The sequence below is a fragment of the Sinohyriopsis cumingii genome, chromosome 1 (genome assembly GCF_028554795.1).
Source record: "Sinohyriopsis cumingii isolate HCF-2022 chromosome 1, ASM2855479v2, whole genome shotgun sequence".
In the NCBI taxonomy this organism is placed as follows: Eukaryota; Metazoa; Mollusca; class Bivalvia; order Unionida; family Unionidae; genus Sinohyriopsis; species Sinohyriopsis cumingii.
This window is the reverse complement of record NC_142961.1, coordinates 107,712,927-107,739,666: the sequence shown is the minus strand read 5'-3', so window position 1 is coordinate 107,739,666 and position 26,740 is coordinate 107,712,927. Positions and strand designations below refer to the sequence as shown.

Here is a 26,740-nt window from a genome sequence, read left to right as displayed (position 1 = left end):
CTGAAGATGTTGACCGGGCCTAAGGATGTTGACAGCCGGAGGGCAAGGATTCTCTCAGTACCTGATGATGGAGGTTCAATGAAGGCGATTAGCGTGTTCTTGACGGCAAAGCCTACACCATGCTGCCTAGGTTCATCCAAGGGCTTCCCCTGCCAAAAGAATGTGTAATTGGCTTCCCTGATGGTGCCGCTGTCAGCCAGTCGGGTCTCCTGGAGGCAGGCAATGTCGATGTTCAGTCGGGAGAGTTCTCTGTCAATGACGGCAGTCTTCCGTGCATCGTCGATCTGCTGTAGGTCAGTGGTCAATCCAGGACACATGGTCCTGATGTTCCAGGTTGCAAAACGAAGAGTTGGAGTCTGTTTATTTCTTCTTTTAGTCTTTCCTGGTGCAGAGTTTTGTGGCCCACTTGTCGAGATGGTTCTCTAAGCTCCACGCACCCAGTGAAGCAGGCAGGCCATGGCGGGCAGCACCTTACTGACTGGGGGCTGCCCAGCTTGAGGCGGGCGGTAGCTGTCCAGTGAGACCTGATGATCTCTCCCACCGTCAGAAGTAACCCCTGGCGCCAAGCTCTACCCCAATCGAGCTTTGACTTAGAACCGGTAAACTGCTACTTCTCGTGTTGTGCCGACGCCGTACGACGACGCTGGAGTGTCCTCTCCAGTGGAGCTATGAAGCCTGGGCAGGGTGGTATGGAGAATCAGCTGTTGCCCATGCAGCAGATCCCCCCTCTCCACGCAGCTGGTGTGCCCAAGGGAACGACGAATGCCGATACAGCTTGGCACCAACGGCGTCGCAGGAGTTGCCGGAATGACGTTGAAGTCAATGTCATACCGCCTTAGGGACTCCATCTCCGGATTTTCTGTCGGGGTTTACTCCCTTAGCCTTTCCCATGAGTGGGTATAGCCACAAGGCAGCAGAGGTTTGGAATCGGAGTTTTCCTTCTCCTAGATGAGCTACCATCCAAGGTTTACGAGTCCCATCTACCCGAAGCAACTGGTTTTAAGGCGCCAGTGGGCCGCCTTCACTCCTTCTCCTGTTAGTAGAAAACATGGTCTGCCGGGCTTCAAATCTAAGCCACTCGCGAAGGCCAGGAGCTGGATTTTAGTTGACAGAGGCAGTAGGAGACGCAGGCCGTATGGGGCATTTTGGAGGATTGGGGCGCTCGTATATATATATGTATGTATATATATATATATATATATATATATATATATATATATATATATATATATATATATATATATATATATATATATATATATATATATATATATACGTATGTATTTGGTGGAGTGGGCGAAGAAATGGGCACTAAAGAAGCCCAGTGATTTTTTTATGCAGAGGAAAGACTTAAGTGCAGTGCTTGATATTCACAATGGATAAATATGAGGTTCATAGACACTGCACATACTATAAAATAAATTAAGAAAATCGTGGAAAAAAATGAATGAAATATTGATGTAATTTCGTACAAACCACAATAAGAGCACCATTTGATTAATATATTGACCAATGTAAATAGAGTAACGTTTGGGATAAATACCCAGTATTCTTTCAAAATGATGAAATGATGACTTCTGACAAGTTAAATACGATAACGACGTCAATAAATTTATATAGGAATGAGGGGAAGAGCTCACTGATCAAATACATTTGTATTAATATTTCAACATTTTTACTTCTTTAATGCTTAGCTGAAGTCTAGAAAGGATCCCTAAATTAAATATGCCAAACAATGGCTGGCAGGAAGGTCTTTGTGGGTCTAAAACTATTTTTGAGAGCAGGGTAGACAACACATGACGGCCAATATATTTAGTGCATGAGGAAAGCGTGGAAATCCAAGGAAGAACAACCGCAGACGGAGGTGAGATGTATGTGGTCTGTAAAGAGCCTTGAACCACTGGGGACCGAAGACAGGAAGGGGATCTAGGTTCATCAGGGTATAATCTGCCAGAATATGTCACATTTCTTTATTTTTGAATATCTGATACGGTTTGTAACTATACTACACAAGATACCTTAGTTATGTATGCCGATACGAACATTGATTGCATTTGGATGTCGTGGACACTATGACGTGGGTCATTGTCCAGATGGCATATCGATGTAAGATATTTGTAGAACATTTTTGAATTGCATCTGATGTAACAAAACGTGATGTATTCCGTTAGATTTGAACCTGGAAAACCCACATTTTCTTCCTGTTAGCCACTTTTTGCAATATTTATTTTTCGTGTTCTTGTTGGTGACCATTATGTATTGTGGGGGGGGGGGGGGAGGAGGTCATGCAATAAATGTAAGTAACCCTATTTTACGTTTGATAATGAAAACAATAAAAGGTAACTGTAATTTTGACAAATATGCAGCTAAAACAGGATAAGTACAGCATATGGTACAAAAAAGAAATTGGAAAATTAGGGACCTACTACTGACCATCGAAGGGGGAGGGGCGATATTGCGGCCTAGGATTTTGTTTAAGCAGAAATCACTATGGTTTATATCTCTTTAATCATTAAGCATCGACTTTAAATTTCCTAGATATTAAATATAAAGTGAAATATAAATAAAATAAGGTCAAGAAAAGAGAGGAAATAAGTGTTTTAAATATGATAATACCTTCTCCAAAATTAAAGTTATTCGATAATTGTATTGAATTGGTAACATTAAAAGGTTAATGTAAGCTCCCACTGCCAGTTCATGCACTAAACAGCTTTGGTCGCCGATGCTCTGAAAATTTGGGTTTTTATTCTTTTTTATACGTTGTAGCAGCATTTGGCTTTTACTAATTCATCAAATTGTCTCCACATGTTTTTGGTAACTATTTATGATCAACGAATTCATTTAGTGTTAAATTCTGTCAATACTATCAGATCTTGAGATATTGGCACTCATGTCAGTCCTAAATATAAACATAGATAAATGAATGGAAACGAAAATAGGTGTCACAAGTAATCAATGACAATTAACATAAAGATACATATCATTTTAACGATGTTGTGAAACAAAAAGCAGACTTATATTTAACATTATTAATTATTACTCATATTATATGTAGATGCGTTATCTTAAATATATCACTTTTGGCCATCAGCTTGAAGCCTGCTTTGTAGCTATGATGTATTTAGTCCTCAAAAATAGTTGCCATAACGGAGGAGAAAACATCTGGTTTATTTATGGTAGATATTCTTTATTATACGCTATCGTGGATAACATTTACGTATATATTTAATTAATTGCGAGGAACGTCTTTAATTTGTATCTGTGTCATGTAAATCTCATTTGGGGCCAAGGTCTACTCCTCTCAAACCATATACCTATGTTATTTTTACTTTATTAACCTCGTGTTTACAACTGCAGGATGATAAATCACATAAACTTCTGGAACTATTTGAAAACCTGGAACTTGTCTTAAATAACCCCATTAAACTGGGAAAATATGATCAACAAAGGCTAAAAAATTAACGTCTCCAGTAGTTTCGTTTTAATTGAACTGAAATGAAGTCTTCAAACGGAAATTAAAATCTGAACTAATCTGTTAATAAAGTCGATTAAATCCACCAATGCGTCAGGTTCGCAGCAGAAATTTCAAAAACAAACCTTGCCTTTTTTGACACAGCATCAAATAATTAATAAAACGTATTATGACACTATGGTTTTAATATAAATAATAGAAAAGAGTGACAAGTAGTAAGCTTTGTAAAATTCAACAAATAATTTGTTTCCCTGAAACATAAAGTGAAAATGTAAGAACGTATGGTATTGCGAGTAATATCCCAAAAAATGTTAGAATTACTAACACAAACCTTAATGAATAAACTTCTGGAGAAATTCTAGTGGTATTCCAAATTTCTTCCAAACGCTGAAGGTGTTGATGTTAGTGAAATGGCCTGGAGTCTCTAAAGTACTAATGTACCAATAGCCTGCATTGTACTGATGTGCCAACAGTATTTTGTTGAATCACAGTAGTACAAACCAGGGTTTCCTTGTTTGAATGCACTATAATTGCCAGTTAATGTCTATTTCAAAGAATCTTACATAGCACATTGTATTTGGAGAGAAGAATATTTGAATTAAACAATTACATAAAAAATTATACATTGAACAAATCCATGATTCCCTATCAAGATTTTACAGCACGAAAAACTAATTTCCCAGTAAGCGAGATTGTAAAGCCCACTACTTTACTTGGGTAACAATTGACATTTTCAAATAATAAAATATTACTAGATGGAACATTCCATTCTAGAAAATTATATGACTTAAATTATTATAAAGAACATGGTAAACAATGTTCCTGACACAGACTAAGACACAAATTTCCTTCTATTCATAATTATCCTACTATTAAACCCACGTTCATCGAGAAAATATTAGCTACGTATTAGATGTTTACAGAATTTAAAACAAAATCAACGATTCTGGTCAGGTAGACTAGGTCAGCTACAAAATACAATTTTAAATAACCCATAGCATATAATAAATTTTTAAAAAATGCAATTAAATATACATGTCACAAATATAATAATATTCCTGAACGATGTATAGCTACTCCAAACAAAACCAGTCAATAACCAAGTATTACTCTCATCCAGCTTCTACCCAAAACATTGGGGATAAAAGATGCAAGACATGCTAAAACATGATAACAACTACTGTTTTCTCCAGCACAGTCACGAACGGAAAAATGAAAGTAGTACCATCTCAAGCCAAACAATGGCTTTATGTTTAATAAGATGCGAAACATTTTCAACCCAGTATGAAAGAAGACCGAGAATGACGTATCTGCCAAGATCCGAAAGGCAATCTAAACAATTGTCAAGAAGCCCAGCCACAGAATATATTTATTCCCCCTGGCCATTATTTTAGTGTCCTTATGCTGACTGAAGTATTACACAACCAAACCTGAAACCACGAAATCAGAAGACTAAAGGAAACTAATTGGATTTGCCTCCTCAGAACTATGTGCCCCTGAGATTGTTGCACAATTGGGGGCTGTAACATTTGTAGAGTTTTAATTTTAATTGGCAGAACTAGCCTTATTGTGCTGATCTGCTAATAATTGCACTTCATATTTACTGCTTTGATTATTACTTGTATTATAGATGTTATCAGGAACGAAGTTTTGCGTAGCCATATATCTGTAGCATTGCGATGATCTTAGAAGTGTCCTTTGTTCCAGTCAGTTAAAAGGGCCAGTTAAAGGAAAATTTAACGAAAATAGTCATCTTCCTCATTTGTAAGATATGATTTGCCGCAATGTAAATAGTTCAAAGTAGAAAGTGTGATGGTTTTTGTCAGATATATTAGCGTTAGATACTTGAATAATGTTTTCACCAAAATAAAAAAAGCCATAGATTTTTGTTACGTTGTAATTATGAATTGTTCCTGTTGCGCACTTTGCAAAAGGGATCTGTAGATCTCGAAAGCGCTTGGACATTTCTATACAGACTTGTTGCACATGCGCTTTGTCATGATCGATGATGGTATCGACCATAACACTTCCGTGACAAAGATGGTGCATTACAATAGATTGTTATATATCAGCTTTGTAAAAAAAAAATCTTGTATTCCTTCCAGTCATGAAATTTATGTATACATATTCACTCACGACAACGTGCTCTAAATCATTTTGTGTCATTACAGCTTTTTATAGGGTTTCAAATTCTTTAAAATATATTCAGATACCTAATGGACTCATTTTGCGCTGGTTACCATTTTAGTGAGACAAAAAGTGTCCATGACAAGTTTGTTTTGGATAACTGCCTCTCTCCCTGAACATGTCTTGATTTACGATTGGAAAATAACTTAGGTAATATGATGCAGTAACAGTCGAAAGTTTCCCAAAACAACTTTTTCAGTAACCGACATTCTATGCATACGTCACCTGCAAACCACAAATTGCTATTAAAATCTTTAACACTTGAGTACACACAAAGTGGTATAAAAAGCTCCGTCTCGATAGCCGTCTCGATAAATGTTAACCTTCTGGTGGAGCATTTTCTGTATACCATTCATCATTATTAGGATGAAACATTTCTTGATCTTCAGTCTTTTATGTACAGTAAGTTTTTCCAGAGAGCAAAAGACCGGAACATCATTGTTGGATGGCGCGAGTGATGGTGATATCAACGCTGTCAGGCTTCGTCTAGCAGAAGAGAGAGAACGGCGTTTACTACTGGAGAACGACTTGCAACTACTCACTCTACGATATGCACAGCTACAGAGACTGATGAGTCAAGGTTAGTCCCCAATAACTGCACCCATCAATTAGTCTGTCTTTCCTTGAAACACCAGTAAGACAATTCCGTGCTCCTTGTTGGTTCCTTTTACTTCTTGAAGCCAATATATATCAGTGGGATTCGACATAAAGTTTTGACCACTCTATGTGTCCGGTCGGTATCGGAAACGTGTTTGCCACTTTCTCATCGGTTGGGGTTGTTGTTCATCATTTTGATTTTCACACATAAGCACTAGTTATTTTGCGTCATTAGAACTTTCTTGAAAAAGACAATCTTTTGCAGCGATTAAAGACACATTATTAATGATATCTATCTTTATTTTATACGAGTGAAATCAGATAAAATTATGCAGTTTCTGGCCATCGCTTGCATATTGACAGATATATTTTTTTATTGGAAAAGAGGATTATGGCATGAAAGCTATATCCTTCAAAAGCTTTTTTCACTAAATTGGCTTTGTTTGTTTCTTTGTGTTTTTGTTGTTTTTATCCTTTAATCATTGAGCGAAAGCGTAAAAGTATGCGTTGACAATAGCAAATAGTACTCGCGCGTGATGTTGCTCAAATTATCGAATTTATTTATCTATTTTTAAATTAATGTGATATGACTTTAGATAATATTGAAGATGTGTTATAGTTTAAAATCTCAATCCACAGGCAGTAGATAGAGAGGTAAATGTATAGATGCGGGTAAGGATAATACATATGAATCCACAGCAAGGTTCTGCTGCTACTTTCAAACCTGTTTATTGTTTGTAAATCTTTTCATATAATTTACTTCTTCTAATTAGATATTCGCATGAAGAGTGATACTACTTTATATTAAAGTGCCTCATGTTGAGAGTCAGTATTTTCTATATTGTTCTTGATGTTGTTGTTGTTGTAGGGTTTGACGCCATTTTTCAGCACACGATAGACTATACATGGCGGCCAGTATTAATGGTGGAGGAAGAACCCGGGAAGTCTCCGGAAAGAACCACCGACCCTCGAGAAGCTACTGGCAAGCTTTCTCACATACTCACAATTGTACTTTTCAGATCTATGTACGTAGTATGAGACGGAAATGCCATAAAGTGTTGTTGTTTTTCTTTGTATTTTCAGCTATGTCTCCAGTCGGATTTGTTGCAAAGCTTTCTACACACACGACTATCCAAAATGGCGAAGTTCTGAAGCTAGACAAAGTGGATATGAATGAGGGAAATGGTTACAATCCCGACCTCGGTGTATTCCGTGCTCCTGTAAAGGGCATGTACATGCTTTCTGTCACTGCTATGAATCGAGAAGGTGTTCCAGTGCATATCACTTTAATGAATGGCAACAAAGAACTGGCAAATCTATTTTCGGGGGACATTGCTAGTGGTCGAATGGTTGGAGCGGTGTCAGTTCCTGCAATTCTGTCTGAAAATGACAATATCTTCATCAAAGCTTTTGTAATGCATGCAGGATTTTTTGGATATCACTATACGTCCTTTTCTGGGGTACTTATTCAAAGATTGGCTTAATAAATCAAGGTTTATAAATAACCTGAAATGTAGTATTTTGTAGAAGTTAAAACGTTCCTTTTCATAAACTTTTCTTTCTAATACGATGGCTTAGATTTTGCTTCCAATTACATCCAAAATATCCTATTGTGATTATTTACTGTTTATAAATATGAAAATAAACATTTTAGGGAAATTATTATATGTAGCACATTCATTAAATTTGAAACAAATGTACACAATGAAAATGATAGTTGTAATAACGGAAGAATGTTGTTTTTACTTCAAATCCAGCATTAATCATTCTTTTCAGTATAAATATTTATCACAATGTATCCTTTAGGTTTTATTTATTTTTTGCGAGAAACAATCATTAACCCTCTGCATCAACATTAGTAGAATTCCTAACTCGTAACCAACTCTGATTATAGATTTTTATTGTATTCGCTTACGATCTTTTTGAAAGTAGGAAATAAAGCATAACCAACAGCCCAAATGAGAATATAATCATGTGAATGATAAAGACCATCTCATTAAAATTTATAATATACAGGAATAATAATGGTCATTTAAGTAACACCAGTGATCTTTCCTTTGATAAATATCCCAAATTTACCATGTCACCATAAGCTCCTGAGGAACGCTTAATTGAAGAAACTGTCAAGACGTGTTCTCTCGTGATATCAAATATTTTACTTTGAAAAAAATTAACAGAAATGTTAAATTGCAAAAGAATATATTTTAAATTGTAATACCAGTTTGCTTGATTCTCATATACATAAATATTCATGTTTGAAAATGTGTGCTGTATAGATTTTACTGGTTTGTGAAGTTGTTAAAGGGTGCTCGAACCCACGATAAGTATGTATGATAAGTGACAGTAGCTAAATACTACCAGTCTGGACTGTACAATATATCTTTTTGTAGCAGAGAAGTGATAGACCATCCAGCCCAAAGAGGTACGTTTCCAGCTTCCGAATGAAAATCAACTTAACAGTTCCATGAGATTAGCTTCTGGAAAAGACATGATGATAAAGCAGTCGTTTCCAACCGTTTTTAGCCGCGGCCCTAACAAATGATTTTTCTCTGCCTCAGGACCCAGTTTCCAAATTTTAATAAGATTTCTCACCCTCAAAAACTCCGGGCGACTATCCGCGACCCAAAAGAACGTCCTAGCGACCCTGATTTGGGTCACGACGTGGGGGATCGGAACCACTGCCGTCGAGCCAGGTATTTTGACAGATGTATAAGGCAGAGCAATGGTCTGGTAGACATGATCGTAAAAGATATTCACATTGCACGGCCTTTATATGATAATAATTGCTTCGATTGCATGACAACTGTAAGAAATAACCTGTGTCTGTTTCACTCCCTCCCACCCCACACCCAAGGCGAATCCAGTGGTTGGTTAGTTTTTCTCTCCTGTCTGTATTTGCGTATGTCTAAAGCTCGTTAGCACAAATGCGTAAGAACTAATTCAACTTGATAAATGAACTATGGTGCGCTTCATCAAATGCACCTATATGACCTTATTCAATTTTCACGTCCTTTCGGTAATTCCTATAATTATTATCACTTTTCCGTTATACATCGACTTTGGTTTTGGAATGAAGACACACTAGAAGGATGTACCAAAATGGCTGAACATGACAAGATGTAATGTGTACACACCGATAATAGTTGATCCGATTTAATTCCTAGGCTATTTAGCTACAAATTCAGTGTATGTATGTGTGAGTGTGTTTGTGTGTGTGAGAGAGAGGGAGGCAGATAGAGACAGAGAGAGAGAGAGGGACAGAGAGAGGTCTTGGCTATGTGAAATGTTTTGAATGGTAGTAATCGCATGCGTACAAAAATGTAAGACTATGCATTGATATTTCTTCGTTATGAAGAACACCAATCCCAGTAAGCTGCCTCATTTTGTTATGCTTTCTATAACACTCTACGTCTTGCAGGTCACTACGCTGTACACGATAAAAGTTTATTTACTAAGTGTTCAAAGGTCACACATAAAGCAATATAAATAAAAATTTATTACAAACACAGAAAAATGTCACTAAATCACCAACAATATGTATATAAGTAATTGTACATATAAGTAAGAACTCCTTCCCTGTACGTGACCTATTCGACACAGCCGAATGCACTGTTGAAAAGCACATTGATACATGCACGTAGATATGTCATATTCATAATCTTTAAGCATATTGATTAATGGAGCATTCATGAAGATCGTAACATCCAAAACAATGAAACGGAGTACCTTCTTCAAAAATATGGAACTACTCATATATCTTACCTGATTAGTTTGTAATTTAGCAAAAGTTTTATTTTTCTTGTTATAAAACACATTCTTGCATTGAGTGAAGTGCCTTCATACACTCATGTACAGTACCATATATATATATATATATATATATATATATATATATATATATATATATATATATAAAAGATATCAGCTTTATTTAAGATAATTAGATCAATTCAAGTTTGCTTTGGTGACGTGGGGTACGGCACAACAACACACATAACTTATTTAGTGTCGAGGCATTTTCCAAGTAAGGAGGTTGATATCCTAATTCAGATATATATATATATATATATATATATATATATATATATATATATATATATATATATATATATCCCTTACAATATTAGCTCTCAAATAACCATATTTTCAATCTTTCTTTTCTATAAATCTGAAGCAAAAGGTATGTCAGTTTGCTACAAACAACGTATCACCCCTGAAAGTACTTACACACACACACACAGAGAGGTTGATATCAGCTTATTTGTAAGAGAAGTGTTTCCCTATATTTATGACCAAGACCAATCGATGCATACACATAGGTCGGAATATGGAAGTTTTCTTTGCGTAAAAATTATATGCTGGAAACACAGCACATTTCATAATGTAATTATTTAATCTTACACCGGTATTTTCCAGCCTTACCACCATTTCAGAAGAAATTCAGGTATGGCAGTATGCCACTTCTTACTTTCAGGAGAGTGATTGGGTCATACACATATAGTTCAAGTTTGTCTTAATAGGGTTGCGTAAAATTTGTTGTATTGGTAATTAGGTGCCTTTTTGTGTCCAATGCATCAGAAGAGATTAGACGCGACAGTTTTATCGTCTGTTCCCATTGTTCTTTCCGTCTTAATTTCGGGAGGTTCCTTTTTCATGGCCCTGACATTAGGAGCAATTAGACTTAATGCATGACTATCAAGAAATTATCAGTGGATAAGTCAGGTGACACGCGATTTTGTTATTAGGATCTGACGATTCTGCTTGTGTATGTGACAGACGGACACGAAATAGGGACATCATGTCTGCCTGAGTGCAGTATTATCGAAAACATTCTCAATACAATGCTTGTTTTCGGGATCATAACATACTTTGTAGAAACGATATCAGTGCAAATGCGATAAATACAAAACAATTTGAAAATGTTGACCTCGATGTGACAAAAAAACATGCACATAATGGTCTCGACTTGTGTATGTTACTGTACGAAAATTTTGAGGTGAGCCCCAACCGGAGACAATACACTGACTGTGGAACACGTATTTGTTCAGCGTATCAGCTACCATAAATTATTTTCATGTGAATTCGATGTTTACGATTTTGAACATAGAAAATCTTTTACGTTTTGAGGGAATGCGGTTTGTATAATAAATTGTGACCAATGTTTGGCATTTTTATTATTTACATACACAAAGAATGTTTTGCCTTGGTACAGTAGATCCAAACACCATAGACAATCCGATCAAATCAAACCATTGGCCTAGATGTGTCAGGACAAATTAGTACGTTTATCTCCTGTAGTTATTATTGCACCTTTGCATTATTTCCACTGAAACTAATTATTATTTTAGTGCAAGATATGGAAGAAGCAATTCTAGAAATGTGACATTGCAATCTCTTGCGCCCTAAAAAGGTATTTTCCACAAACGTCCTCACAATATCAAATTAAATTCTTGATGTTTCAAGATTTCTACAGATTTTAGACTATGATCAAAAGTAAACATATATTATTATTATCATTATTATTATTATTATTATTATTATTATTATTATTAAATGTTGCATTGTTTGTTAGTTTTTTCTCCATGATTATATGTTGAAATATATGATTGTAAATTAGACCTGACCATGGCCAAAATCAAGTTCATTTTGTCCTTGATCAGTAACTTTGAATTTTGTAAACAATTTACACATGGCTAATATTTCCCTATGAATTAAATATTAATATTAGTAATAAAGATAAACATGTTTACTTGGGTCAGGTACAATATTATTCTACAAATGAATAACCTGTTGTACCTGATGTGTACCACATCGTTTAATATAATCTTAGTAATGGATTTTATCTGATTACAAATTTGAATTTTTATGAACGAACTTTGGACTTTCATCCTGGCTCTTCCTCTGTGTCTATATTGATATATGTGCACACATACATATATATATATATATATATATATATATATATATATATATATATATATACACGCACACACATATATATATATATATATATATATATATATATATATATATATACACACGCACATATATATATATATATATATATATATGTGGGTTTGTGCATGTGTGTGTTTGGTAACTTGAAGAAACATTCATTTTTGTATTTCACATCTTAGGAGAATCATTTGTATTGCTGTTCAGTATTTGAGCTGGAATGGCTGTCAGAATAAAAAAGGAATTGCTTGCTTGTCCTTTTTAAAGGAATTTTAAACTTTGTACATACAATATCTAATAATAAGAAGCACAAGAAGTTGTAAAGTGAATCATGTTGTACTAGTAAACGTACTAGTAACAATACTACATGGTTAATTCCCAAACATATGAGTTAACAATACCCTATTTCCCACCACTGATTTAGTGATCTCTAAAACCTGATTAGCAACAATACTACATAGCTCTCCACCAAACCCATGTAGTAACAATGCCCTATTTCTAGGCATTGATTTGTTTTCTTCAAATTCTGATGTAGTGACCATACTACATAGCCTTCCCCCAAACCCATGTAGTAACAATACCCTATTTCTAGGCACTGATTTGTTTTCTTCATAATCTGATGTAGTAACAATACTACATAGCCTTCCCCAAAACCCATGTAGTAAAAATACCCTATTTCTAGGCATTGATTTGTATTCTTCAAATTCTGATGTAGTGACCATACTACATAACTCTCCAACACACCCATGTAGTAATAGTACCCTATTTCTAGGCAGTGATTTTGTAATCTCCAAAGCCTGATGTAGTAACAATACTACATACCTCTCCACCAAACCCATGTAGTAACAATACCCTATTTCTAGGCACTGATTTGTTTTCTTCAAAATCTGATGTAGTAACAATACTACATAGCTCTCCCCCAAACCCATTTATTAACAATACGGTATTTTTAGGGCACTGGTTTTGTGATTTCCAAGCCAGATGTAGTAATACTACTACATAGCTACCCCCCAAACACATGTAGTAACAATTCCCTATTTCTAAGGCACTGATTTTGTGATTTCCAAACCTGATGTAGTAACAATGCTACATAGCTCTTCAGCAAACCCATGTAGTAACAATACCCTATTTCTAGGGCACTTGTTTTGTGATTTCCAAACCTGATGTAGTAACAATACCACATTGCTCTCCGATGACATAATATTAGTTGCAAATGTAGCATTTCTACATTGTTATACTTGAAATCCTTTTGTAAAAATGTTGTTCCTAGGAGACTGCATTGTACTGAAGCTGTCATCAACAAGCCTGGTTTAATAGTATGGCCAGTAATAATACAGTCTAGTTGAGATTGTTGAAGGTGCTATTTATATATGATATTCAGTATATTGAAGTAATTGCACACAACATTTTAATCATCATGAAATATAGATATTTTCAACAGTAATGTAATGCACAATTTCTTTCTCATGTAATAGAATTAAAATGTCACTAGCATCTCATGCTGTTATTTCTGGTAGTTCTTCCATATAAGGCAGATATTTGGGTAATTCTTTCCTTAGGAGGCTCTTAGTTTCATATAAATTCTGTTCTGCTCTTCCATCGATCTCATTTGAACATATAGCCTACGCATAGCGATTGTCTCCACTAATACGGAGGTTTGCCCTCATCAATTTTCTAAAAAGATAAAATACTTTATTTGAAAACATTGCAGACACTAGCATGGAAATTTTGTTAATGCTATTGTGATCCACCATGCACATAGCATACAATATGACCTTTAAAACTATATGTGGTTATAGGGTGCTCTCAACAACTTCCAGGAGCTTACCCAAGAGCATCACTGGAGAATGGGAAGACCCAAGTGTGTAGTTATGAAGCCTATTACGTATGCCATCTTTCAGATCTCAACCTGCATTTCTTAAGAACCTACATTATGTATGTATGTATCAGCATACATATAGATGGATGGACAGGCTGGATCGTAAAAGTGTGTGTGTGATTTGGATTTTTAAAGCAGCTTTAACCATTTTTCAGTCATATCGCTACAATGCCCACAGTGTGGCAGTTTATATAGATGTTGGGGCATGATGTCCCACCCAGTCACTAATGAACGGGAATTGATACGATGTTTAATGTTATACAAACAGACACATACATACGTACATCTATCTTTATATACATACATACATCTATCTTTATCTATCTTCATATATATATATATATATATATATATATATATATATATATATATATATATATATATATGAACCATTTCGATGGTGGCGTGGACGAAGGGTAGAGGCGCGGAAGTACCCTTGGGATTTTTTAAGCAGAGGAAACACTTTAGTACAGTTCTTGATATTCACAATGGATAAATGTAAGGTTCCTAGACATTACATATACAATAAAATAAATTAAGAAAATCGTGAAATAAATGTATGAAATATTGATGTAATTTCTTCCAAACCGAAATAGAGCACCATTTGATTATTATATTGACCAATAAATATAGAGAGCGTTTAGGATAAATACCCAGTATTCTTTTAAAATGATGAAATGATTACTTCTGACAACACATGACAGCCAATATACTTAGAGGATGAGGAAAGCTTGACAATTCAACGAAGAACAACCGCGGACAGAGGTGTGATGTGTGTGATCTGTAAAGAGCCTTAAACCACTGGGGACCGAAGACAGGAAGGGGATCTAGGTTCATCAGGGTATAATGTGACAAAATATGTCACACTTCTTTATTTTTGAACATCTGATACAGTTTGTGACTATACTACACAACATTCCTTAGTTCTGTATGCCGACACGAACATTGATTGCATTTCGATATTATATCGATCTAAGATATTTAAAGTACATTCTTGAATTGCGTCTTATGTAATAAAATGTGACGTATTCGGGTAGATTTGAACCTGGAAAACCTACATTTTATTCCTGTCAGCCACTTTTTGCAATATTTATTTTTCGTCTTCTTGTTGGTGGCTTGGGATACCTTTCTAGTATGTACTGTGTGTGTGTGTGTGTTTGTGTGTGTGTGAACAGGTCATGCAATACATATTAGTAACCCTATTTTACGTTTGATAATGAAAACAACAAAAGTCAACTGTAATTTTGACAAATATGCAACTAAAATAGGATAATTACAGCATATGGTACATAAAAGACATTGTAAAATTAGGGACCTACTACTGAGCATCGAGGTGGGGGGGGGGGCGATAGTGCGGCCTGGGGTTTTGTTTAAGCAGCAATCACTATTGTTTATATCTCGTTAATCATTAAGCATCGACTCTAAATTTCCTATATATTAAATATAAAGTGAAATATACATAAAATAAGGTCAACAAAATAGAGGAAATATGTGTTTTAAATATGACACTACCTTCTCCAAAATTAAAGTCATTTGACAATTGTATTGAAATGGTAACAAAAAAAGTTGAATGTAAGCTTCCACCGCCAATTTATGAACTAAACTGCAATGGTCGCCGATGTTCTGAAAAGTTTGGCTTTTATTCCTTTTTGATACGTTGTAGCAGCATTTGGCTTTTACTAATTCATCAAATTGTCTCCACAGCTTTCTGGTAATTATTTATGATCAACGAATTCATTAAGTGTTATATTCTGTCGATACTGTCAGATCTTGGCACTCACGTCAGTCCTAAATATAAACATAAGTCATTGAATGTAAACGAAAATAGGTGTCACAAGTAATCAACCACAATTAACGTAAAGATACACATCATTTTAACGATATTGTGAAACAAAAAGCAGACATATATAACATTATTGAATATTAGTCATATTATATACAAATGTGTTATCTTAAATATATTATTTAGGCCATCAGCTTGAAGCCGGCTTTGTAGCTATGATGTATTTAGTCCTCAAAAACAGTTGCCATAACGGAAGAGAAAACATCTGGTTTATTTATGGTTGATATTCTTTATTACACGCTATCGTGGATAACATTTACATATATATTTTATTAAGTGCGAGGAACCTCTTTAATCAGTATATGTTTCATGTAAATCTCGTTTGAGGCCAAGGTCGACCCTTATCACACCATATACCTATGTTATATTTACTTTATTCGCCACTATTTGAAAACCTGGAAATTGTCTAACTAACCCCATCAAATTGGGAAAAAATTATCAACAAAGGCTACAAAATTAACGTGCCCGTTGAAGCCATTACCTCTTTGTTTAAAGTTTAAACTGTTGCTCGATAATTGCAATAAGGGTAAGCCATGCATCAATATTTCATTCAGTAAGTAAAGACATTACCATTTGTTAAAATGAACGCGGAACTATTGACAAAACGTTACGGCATAAAAGAGAGACATCAGACCCATATCTCAACACTCTCCTCTTAGCTTCATAACACCCCCCTTTTCCTGGTATGAAGTAAAACCCGTGAAACTTTAACACATTATAGTCTGCTTATCTCAATAGATGTAACTTCCCTATCCACGACTATCTTGCATGATCTTGAAATAGAAACTTGCGGCAAAAATAGCAAACAATAAACGAGAAGAACTGACTAACTTGCCATCTTGTCAAACAATTGAAACTAGCATTTAAACTAAATAACTTCGAATTCAATGGAAAACGCTACCTGCACATTAACGGCACTACCATGAGCACATAGATCGGTCACTTGCATTTAAATATTTTTATAGGTAAAGATGAAGGCAGACTCTTAGCCACACTGATGTATATTCGATTCCAGTAGCTTCGTTTTAACTGAATTGAAATTAAGTCGTAAAACGGAAATTAAAATCTGAACGGATGCGTTAATAAAGTCTATGAAATCCACCAATGAGTCAGGTTCGCAGCAGTAATTTCATAAACAAACCTTGCCATTTTTGACACATCAAATAATTAATAACAAATATTACGACTCTATGGTTTTATTATAAATGATAGAAAAGAGTGAGAAGTAACAAGCTTTGTAAAATTCAACAAATAATTTGTTTCCCTAAAACACATAGTGAAAATGTAAGAACGTATAGTATTGCGAGTTACATCCCAAATAATCTTAGAATTACTAACACAAATTTTTTTAATTAACTTCTTGAGAAATCATAGTGGTATTCCAAATAATTTCCAAACGCTGAAGGTGTTGATGTTAGTGTAATGGCCGGGAGTCTCTAAAGTACTAATGTACCAATAGCCTACACTGTATTGATGTGCTTACAGTATCTTGTTGAATCACAGTAGTATAAACCAGGGTTTCGTTGTTTAAATACACTTTAATTGCCAATTAATGTCTCTTTCCAAGAATATTACAGAGCACTTTGTATTTGCAGAGTAGAATATTTTGAATGAAACAATTACAGAAAAAAATGATAATTGAACACATCCATGATTCACTATCAAGATCTTACAGCACGAATCAATAATTTCCCAGTAAGCAAGATTGTAAAGCCTTCTAATTTACCTGGGTAACAATTAGCATTTTCAAATAAAAAATATTCCTAGATGGAACATTCAATTCAAGAAAGTTATATGATTTAAATTATTATAAAGAACATGGTAAACAATGTTCATGACGCAGACTACGACACAAATTTCCTTCTATTCATAATTATCTTAATATTAAACCCACGTTCATCGAGAAAATGTAAGCTACTTATTAGCTGTTTAGAGAATTTAAAAAAAAAATCAACGATTCTGGTCAGGTAGACAAAGAACTTGACTTTCCACTAGGTCAGCTTCAAAATACAATTTTACATGACCCATAGGATATGATACATATTTAAAAAATGCAAATTAAATATACATGTCACAAATATAATAATATTCCTGAACGATGTATAGTTACTCCAAACGAAACCAGTTAATACCAATTATTACTCTCATCCAGCTTCTACACAAACCATTGGGGAATAAAAGATGCAAGACACGCTAAAACATGGTAAAAACTACTGTTTTCTCTAGCACAGTCACGAACGGAAAAATGATAGTAGTACCATCTCTAGCCAAACACCGGCTTTATTTTTAATAAGATGCGAAACATTTTCAACCCAGTATGAAGGAAGACCGAGAATGACGTATCTGTCAAGATCCGAAAGGCAATCTAAACAATTGTCAAGAAGCCCAGTCACAGAATATATTTATTCCCCTGGCCATTATTTCAGTGTCCTTATGCTGACTGAAGTAGCACACAACCAAACATGAAACCACGAAATCAGAAGACTAAAGGAAATTAATTGGATTCGCCTCTTCAGAATTATGTGCCACTGGGATTGTTGCACAATTTTTGACAATAACATTTGTAGAGGTTTAGTTTTAAGTGGCACAGCTAGCATGTTTGCGCTGATCTGCATTAAGCGCTAATACTTGCACTTTATCTTTACTGCTTGGATTATAACTTGTATTATAGATGTTATCAGGAACGAAGTTTTGCGTATCTGCAGCATCGCGATAATATTAGACATGTCCTTTGTTCCAGTCAGTTAAAAGGGTCAGTTGAAGGATAATTTAAAGAAAATAGTCATCTTCCTCATTTGTAAGATATGATCTGCCGCAATGTAAATAGCTCAAAGTAGAAAGTATGATGGTTTTTGTCGGATATATTAGTGCTAGATACTTTAATAATGGTTTCACCAAAATAAAACAACAGATTTTTGTTACATTGTAATTATTAATTGTTCCTGTTGCACACTTTGCAAATGGGATCTGTAGATCTCGAAAGCGCTTGCACATTTATATACAGACTTGTTGCACATGCGCTTTGTCATCATCGATGATGGTATCCACCATAACCTTTCGGGGACAAAGATGGTGTATTCAAATAGATTGTTATATGTCAGCTTTGTACAAAACAAAAAAAATCTTGTATTCCTTTCAGTCTTGAAATTTATGTATACACATTCACTCACGACAATGTGCTCTCAATCAGTTTGTGTCATTACAGCTTTCTATAAGGTTTCAAATTCTTTAAAATCTACGCAGGTACCTAATTAACTCATTATTCGTTGGTACACATTTTAGTCAGGCAAAAAATGTCAGTTACAAGTTGTTTTGAATAACTGCCGCTCTCCCTCATTATGTCTTGTCTTGATTTACGACTGGAAAATAATTTAGGTGATAAGACACAGTTACAATTAAGAATTTTGCAACGCAACTCTCTCTGTAACCGACATTGTATGCACACGTCACTCGCAAACCACCAATTGCTATTAAAATCTATAACACTTGAGTACACACAAAATGGTATAAAAAGCTTTGTCTTGATTGCCGTCTCGCTAAAAATTAACCTTTTGGTGGAGCGTTCTCTGTATACCATTGATCATTATTAGGATGAAACATTTCTTGATCTTCAGTCTTTTATGCACAGTAAGTTGTTCCAAAGAGCAAGGGACCGGCATATCATTGTTGGATGGCGCGAGTGATGGTGATATCAACGCTGTCAGGCTTCGTCTAGCGGAAGAGAGAGAACGACGTTTACTATTGGAGAATGACGTGCAACTACTGACTCTACGATATGCACAGCTACAGACAATGATGAATCAAGGTTAGTCCCCAATAACTGCTCACATCAATTAGTCTGTCTTTTCCTGAAACACCACTAAGACAATTCCGTGGTCGTTCTGGGTTCCTTTTACTTCTTCAAGTCTTTATATCAGTTTCGACATAAAGATTTAACCACTCTATTTATGTGTCCAGTCGGGAGCGGAAACGTGTTCGCCACTTTCTGATTTTCACTAAATCGGTTCGGGTTGTTTTTTGCATCATTTTGATTTTCAGACATAAGCACTAGTCATTTTGCGTCATTAGAACTTTCTTTAAGAAGACAATGTTTTGCAGCGACTAATGACACATTATTAATAATATCTATCTCTATTTATACGAGTGAAATCATAAAATTATGGTGTTTCTGGCCTCCTCTTGCAAACCGACAGATGTACTTTTCTTATTGGGAGAGAGGATTATAGCATGAAAGCTATATCATTCAAAAGTGTTTTTCACTAAATTGGCTTTGTTTGTTTGTTTGTGTTTTTGTTGTTTGTATCCTTTAATCATTAAGTGATGTGTTATCCATAAAAAAACGTAAAAGTGTGCGTTGACAATAACAAATAGTATACGCCGGTGATGTTGCTCAAATTATCAAACATATTTATTTATTTTTAAATTAATGTGATATGACTTTACATAATATTGAAGATGTGTTATAGAGTTTAACATCTCAATCCACAGCCAGTAGATAGAAAGGTGAAGGTGTAGATGAGTGCAAGGATGATACATATGAATCCACAGCAAGGTTTTGCTGCTACTTTCTAACCTGGACGTTGTTTGTAAATCTTTTCATATTAGTTACCTCTTCTAATTATATATTCGCATGAAGAATGCTGCCACTTTATATTAAAGTGCCTCATGTTAAGACTCAGTATTTTCTATGTTAGCTTCTCTTAATGAAATATTTGTTCCTGTGTAAGTATAGCACAATGCCTCTTTCTTTACAATTGCAATGTTCAGATCTATGTACGTAGTATGATACGGAAATGCTATAAAGTGTTTCGTTTCGTATTTTCAGCTATGTCTCCAGTTGGATTTGTTGCAAAGCTTTCTAATCACACGACTATCCAAAATGGTGAAGTTCTGAAGCTAGACAAAGTGGATATGAATGAGGGAAATGGTTACAATCCCGACCTCGGTGTATTCCGTGCTCCTGTAAAGGGCATGTACATGCTTTCTGTCACTGCTATGAATCGAGAAGGTGTTCCAGTGCATATCCGTTTAATGAATGGCAACAAACAACTGGCAAGTCTTTTTTCGGGGGATATTGCTAGTGGTCGAATGGTTGGAGCGGTGTCAGTTCCTGCAATTCTGACTGAAAATGACAATATCTTCATCAAAGCTTTTGTAATGCATGCAGGATTTTATGGATATCACTATACGTCTTTTTCTGGGGTACTTATTCAAAGAATGGCTTAATAAATCAAGATTTTTAATTCACCTGAAATGTAGTATATTGTAGAAGTTAAAACATGCCTTTTGATAAACTTGTCTTTCCAATACGATAGCTATGATTTTGCTTCCAATTATATCTAAAATATCCTATTCTGATTATTTACTGTTGATAAGTTAGAAAATAAACACCACGTTTAAGGGGTATTTTAATATGTAACACATTCATTAAGTTGAAACAAATGTACACAAGGAAAATGACATTTGTGATAACTGAAGGATGCTGCTTTTTTACTTCAAATCGAGCATTGATTCATCTTTTAAAAATACATTTTTCTCACTATGTATCCTTTAGGTTTTATTTATTTTATGCGAGAGACAATTATTAACCCTCTGCATTCACAACTCAACATTAGTAGAATTCCTAACTCGTAACCAACTCTTATTATAGATTTTTATTTTATTCGCTTACGATCTTTTTGAAAGTGGGAAAGAAAGCATAAGCAACAGCCAAAATGAGAATATAATCATGTGAATGATAAAGACCATCTCATTAAAATGTATAATATACAAGAATAATGAAGGTTATTTAAGTAACACCAGTGATATTTCCTTTGATAAACATCCCCAATTTACCATGTAATCATAAGCTCCTGAGGAACGCGTAATTGAAGAAACTGTCAACCCGCATTCTTTTGTGATATCAAATATTTTGCTTTGAAAAAAATAAACATAAATGTTAAATTGCAAACGTATATATTTTAAATTGTAATATAATTTGCTTAATTTTCATATTCATAAATATTCATATTTGGAAATGTGTGCTGTATAGATTTTACTTTTGAGTGAGGTTGTTAAAGGGTGCTCGAACCCACTATAAGTAGGTATGATGAGTTACAGTACTGAATACTACGAATTTGGATTGCAGAATATATTTTTTGTAGCAGAGAAGTGTTAGATCAGCCAGCCCAAACAGGTACATTTCCAGCTTCCGAATTCAAATCAACTTAATACTTCCATCAGATTAGCTTCTGCAAAAGACATGACGATAAAGCAGTCGTTTCCAACCAATTTTGGCCGCGACCCTAACACATTTTTTCTCTGCCTCAGGACCCAGTTTCCACATTTTTATGACATTTCCAACCCTCAAAAGCTCTCGGCGGCTATCCGCGATCCAAAATAACGTTCTAGCGACACTGATATGGGTCACGACGTGGGGGATCGGAACCACTGCCGTCGAGCCAGGTAATTTGACAGACGTATAACGCAGAGCAATGGTCTGGTTGACATGATCGAGAAAGGTATACACATTGCGCGGCCTTCACTGATAATAATTGCTTCGATTGGATAATAACTGTAAGAAATAACCTTTGTTTGTTTCGCTCCCACCCCCCACCCTCAAGGTGCATCCAGTGGTTAGTTAGTTTTTCTCTCCTGTCTGTATTTGCTCATTTCTAAAGCTCTTTAGCACAAATGCGTAAGAACTAATCCAACCAGATAAATTAACTATTGTGTGCTTCATCAAATACAACAATATGACCTTTTTCACATCCTTTCGGTAATTCGTATAATTATTATCACTTTTCCATTGTACATGGACTTTCATTTTGAGATGAAGACACACTAGAAGGATGTACCAAAATTGCTGAACATGACAAGATGAAATGTATACACACGAGTTGATCCGATTTAATTCCCAGGCTGTTTAGCTACGAATTCAGTGTGTGTGTGTGTGTGTGTGAGAGAGAGAGAGAGAGAGAGAGAGGGGTCTTTGCTATATCAATTGTTTTGAATGGTAGTAAACGCATGTGTACAAAAATCTAAGACTATGCATTGATATTTCTCCTTTATTAAGAACACCAACCCCAGTAAGCTGCCTACTTTTCTTATGCTTTCTATAACACTCTACTCTTGCTCTTCACTACGCTGTACAACGATACAAGGTAATTTACTCACAGTTCAAACGTCACACACAAAACAATAGTAATACATATTTCTTATAAATACAGAAATGTGTCTTTAAATCACCAACAATATGTATATAAGTAATTGTACAAATAAGTGAACTCCTTCCATGTACGTGACCTATTCGACACAGCCGAATGCACTGTATAAAAGCACTCTGATACATACACGTAGATATGTCATATTCATAATCATTAAGCATATTGATTAATGGAGCATTCATGAAGATCGTAACATCCAAAAGAATGAAACGGAGTACCTTCTTCAAAAATATGGAACTACTCATATCTTAGGTGATCAGTTTGTTATTTAGCAAAATTTGTGTTTTTCTTATTATAAAATACATTCTTGCATTTAGTGAATGCCTTCATACACTCGTGTACACTCCATACATATATATATATATATATATATATATATATATATATATATATATATATATATATATATATATATATATATATATGCATATATATATATTAGATACCAGGTTTATTTAATATAATTAGATCAGTTCAAGTTTGCTTTGGTGTAGTGGGTTACGGCACAACAACACAAATATAGGTATTTGGAGTAAAGCGCATGGCCCAAGGAAACATTACGGTATCTGACTGAATGGAAAGATGATAATGGTAAAATAATGTTACTAGTAAGGAAGTTTGTATCCTAATTCAGCAACACACACACACACACACACACACACACACACACAAAATACATATATATTAGCCCTCAAATAACAGCGTTTTCAATGTTTCTCTTCGATAAATCTGAAGCAAAAGTTATGTCAGTTTGCTACAAACAGCGTGTTACCTCTGAAAGTACTTACACACACACACACACACACACACACACACACACACACACACAGCTTGATATCAGCTTATTTGTAAGAGAAGTGTTTCCTGTCTAATTATTACCAAGACCAATCGATGCGTACACATAGATCAGAACATGGAAGTTTTTGTAGCACAAATTTTTTATACTAGACACACAACACATATCGTAATGTAATTATTTAATCTTACTCCGGTGTTTTCCAGCCTCAGCACCATTTCAAAAGAAATGCAGGTATGGCAGTATGCCACGTCTTACTTTCAGGAGAGTGATTGGGTCATACACATATAGTTTGTCTAAATAGGCTTGTGTAAAATGTGTTGTGTTGGTAAATAGGTGCCTATTTCGTGTCCAATGCATCAGAGGAGATTCGACGCGACAGTTTTATCGCCCGTTCCCATTGTTCTTTCATCTTAATTTCGGGATGCATTATGCTCATGGCCCAGACATTAGAAGCAATTAGACGTAAAGCATGACTATCAAGAAATGATCAGTGGATACGTCAGGTGACATGCGTTTTTGTTAATAGGAATTGACGATTCTGCTTGTGTATTTGAACTTTGCCAGACGAACACGAGATAGGGACATTATGTCTGCCTGAGTGCAGTATTATCGAAAACTTGAAGAGACGAGATACATATGCCCTGTGTGCAACAAGTTGTCATTCTCAATGCAAAGCTTGTTTTCGGGATCATACCATACTTTGTGTTAACGAGATCAGTGCAAATGCGATAAATACAAAACAATTTGAAAATGTTGACGTCGATGTTATACAATAAAACATGCACAAAATGGTCTCGCCCTGTGTATGTTACTGTACGAAAATTTTGAGGTGAGCCCCAATCGGAGAACATACACTGACTGTGGAACACAATTGTTCAGCGTATCAGCTACCACACTGAGACAAAAAAGTTTTCATGTGAATTCGCTATTTACGATTTTGAACATAGAAAATCTTTTACGTTTTGAAGAAATGCGGTTTGTTTAATAATGTGTGACCAATTTGTGAAATTTCTATTATTTACATACATAAAAAATGTTTTGCCTTGGTACAGTAGAAAACATACACGAATGACAATTCGATCAAATCAGAGCATTGGCCTAGATGTGTCAGGAGAAATTAATACGTTTACCGCCTGTATTTATCATTGCATTTTTGCATCATTTCCACTGAAACTAATCATTATTTTAGAGCAAGATATGGAAGAAACACTTCTAGAAACTTGACATTGGAATCTCTTGCGCCCTAAAAAGGTCTTTTCCACAAGCGTCCTCACTATATCAAAATAAGTTCTTGATGTTTCAAGATTTCTACAGATTTTAGACTGATCAAAAGTAAGCATATAGCATTATTATTATTAAATGTTGTACGAACTTTGGACCTTCATCCTGGCTTTACCTTTGCGTCTCTCTCTCTCTCTCTCTCTGTGTGTGTGTGTGTGTGTGTGTGTGTGTGTGTGTGTGTGTTTACTTGAAGCATGTTTCATTTTTGTATTTCACTTCTTAGCAGAAGCATTTGTATTGCTGTTCAGTATTTCATATGGGTGGAATCACTTATTCGAATTATATACTGGAAATAGAAAACTCTTTTCAAAAATATTCTTGAAATTAATTTGGAATTATAGTGAATTCAGACAAGGACATCTATGTTTATATTATTGTGATTAATTGGAAGACTGTTAGTATATCATCACACTTCATGCTACTGATGCATTAGTACATTCAAGACAACATTCAAATCAACGCCTTTAGAACTAGATCTTATTTAGAACACCACTCATTAGGACTCGTAATTTAACATTCTGGACTAGTTATTGTTTAACTCTTCTACTGAAATAAATTATTTTTTGAATTTACACAGCTTGGTGGTTTTTACTCTTTTCTATTACTTACATTTTACTGTATATATTTTATGTGTATTAAAGGTATTATTTTTCAAAATATGTTGTGCTCTTATTCATTGTTACATTTTAAAACTTTACTTTTATTTGGCATGATATACCTATTACTGTGCTGAGGTTCAGTTAAGGGCTATTACATACATACCAGCTGATCCCCGTATATGCTCACCCTGTAGTATACAATAGGCTTACCGTAGCCAAAAGGAAATATTGCGCACTGATAGTGTGAATGCGTTTTGACATATATTCTGCTGATAGAAATGCTCTTTAACCTAGGAGCAGCAAATAAAAGCGTCATGGATAATTAATCCGCATCTCGAAAAGCATTGGTCTGGATGTATCAAGACAAACTAGCAAGCTGACCTACTGCGGTTATCTTTAAAACAAATTACCAAATAGCGAAGCATTTCCACTGGAACTATTTTCTGTAATAGAGCAAGATATGGAAAACCAGGTCTAAAATGTTGACATTGGAATCCCTTGCGCCACAAAAGCTTCTTTTCCTCAAACATCCTCAGTAAGTTAAAATATATGCACCAAACATAATGTAAATTGATATAATTCGATTATAAAGCAACGTGCTTTTTAACTTTTATAAATAACAATAGATAGCATTATCATTCAGGTTAGAGAAATTTAATTCGTATTCTTCAGAGACACCTATCGCTTTGCCTGTAAGAACTAACCCATTTATCATTTCGACCATACATATATCACAGAACTCCTTTGAATAATCAACAACAGGTCCAGAATAATTGTTGTCCAGTAAGCACTTTCTATTTCCGTTGTATAAACCAAGGTTTCCTCTCAAATTATTAAAATATTAAAAACACCTGCAGGCTGATTTCAACGTTTGGAGAAAGAATCCGAACAGGAAGGAAACTAAAACAGAAATGAATCGCACT

The 26,740-nt window shown here is 35.0% G+C and overlaps 2 protein-coding genes across 2 annotated transcripts; both read left to right on the top strand.

The window, feature by feature from the left end:
- The first annotated feature begins 5,963 nt into the window (after nucleotides 1-5,963).
- On the top strand, nucleotides 5,964-8,054 carry LOC149807545 (complement C1q tumor necrosis factor-related protein 3-like). The gene is made up of 2 exons (XM_089942159.1): nucleotides 5,964-6,239; nucleotides 7,340-8,054. Exons 1-2 carry the CDS (start codon nucleotides 5,975-5,977, stop codon nucleotides 7,738-7,740), a joined length of 666 nt encoding a protein of 221 aa, XP_089798285.1. The 5' UTR covers nucleotides 5,964-5,974; the 3' UTR covers nucleotides 7,741-8,054.
- Nucleotides 8,055-19,447: 11,393 nt separating this feature from the next.
- Nucleotides 19,448-21,477, top strand: LOC149807544 (complement C1q tumor necrosis factor-related protein 3-like). Its single transcript, XM_089942038.1, has 2 exons — nucleotides 19,448-19,738; nucleotides 20,759-21,477. The coding sequence occupies exons 1-2, from the start codon at nucleotides 19,525-19,527 to the stop codon at nucleotides 21,157-21,159; spliced, it is 615 nt and encodes a 204-aa protein (XP_089798164.1). The 5' UTR covers nucleotides 19,448-19,524; the 3' UTR covers nucleotides 21,160-21,477.
- The last annotated feature ends 5,263 nt before the right edge of the window (nucleotides 21,478-26,740 follow it).

Excerpts from the sequence above, each read along its gene's own strand:
- LOC149807545 (XM_089942159.1), top strand. The coding sequence starts at position 5,975 with ATGTTAACCTTCTGGTGGAGCATTTTCTGTATACCATTCATCATTATT. Across the intron at positions 6,240-7,339 it reads ACAGAGACTGATGAGTCAAG|CTATGTCTCCAGTCGGATTT; the intron begins GTTAGTCCCCAA and ends TTGTATTTTCAG.
- LOC149807544 (XM_089942038.1), top strand. The coding sequence starts at position 19,525 with ATGAAACATTTCTTGATCTTCAGTCTTTTATGCACAGTAAGTTGTTCC. Across the intron at positions 19,739-20,758 it reads ACAGACAATGATGAATCAAG|CTATGTCTCCAGTTGGATTT; the intron begins GTTAGTCCCCAA and ends TCGTATTTTCAG.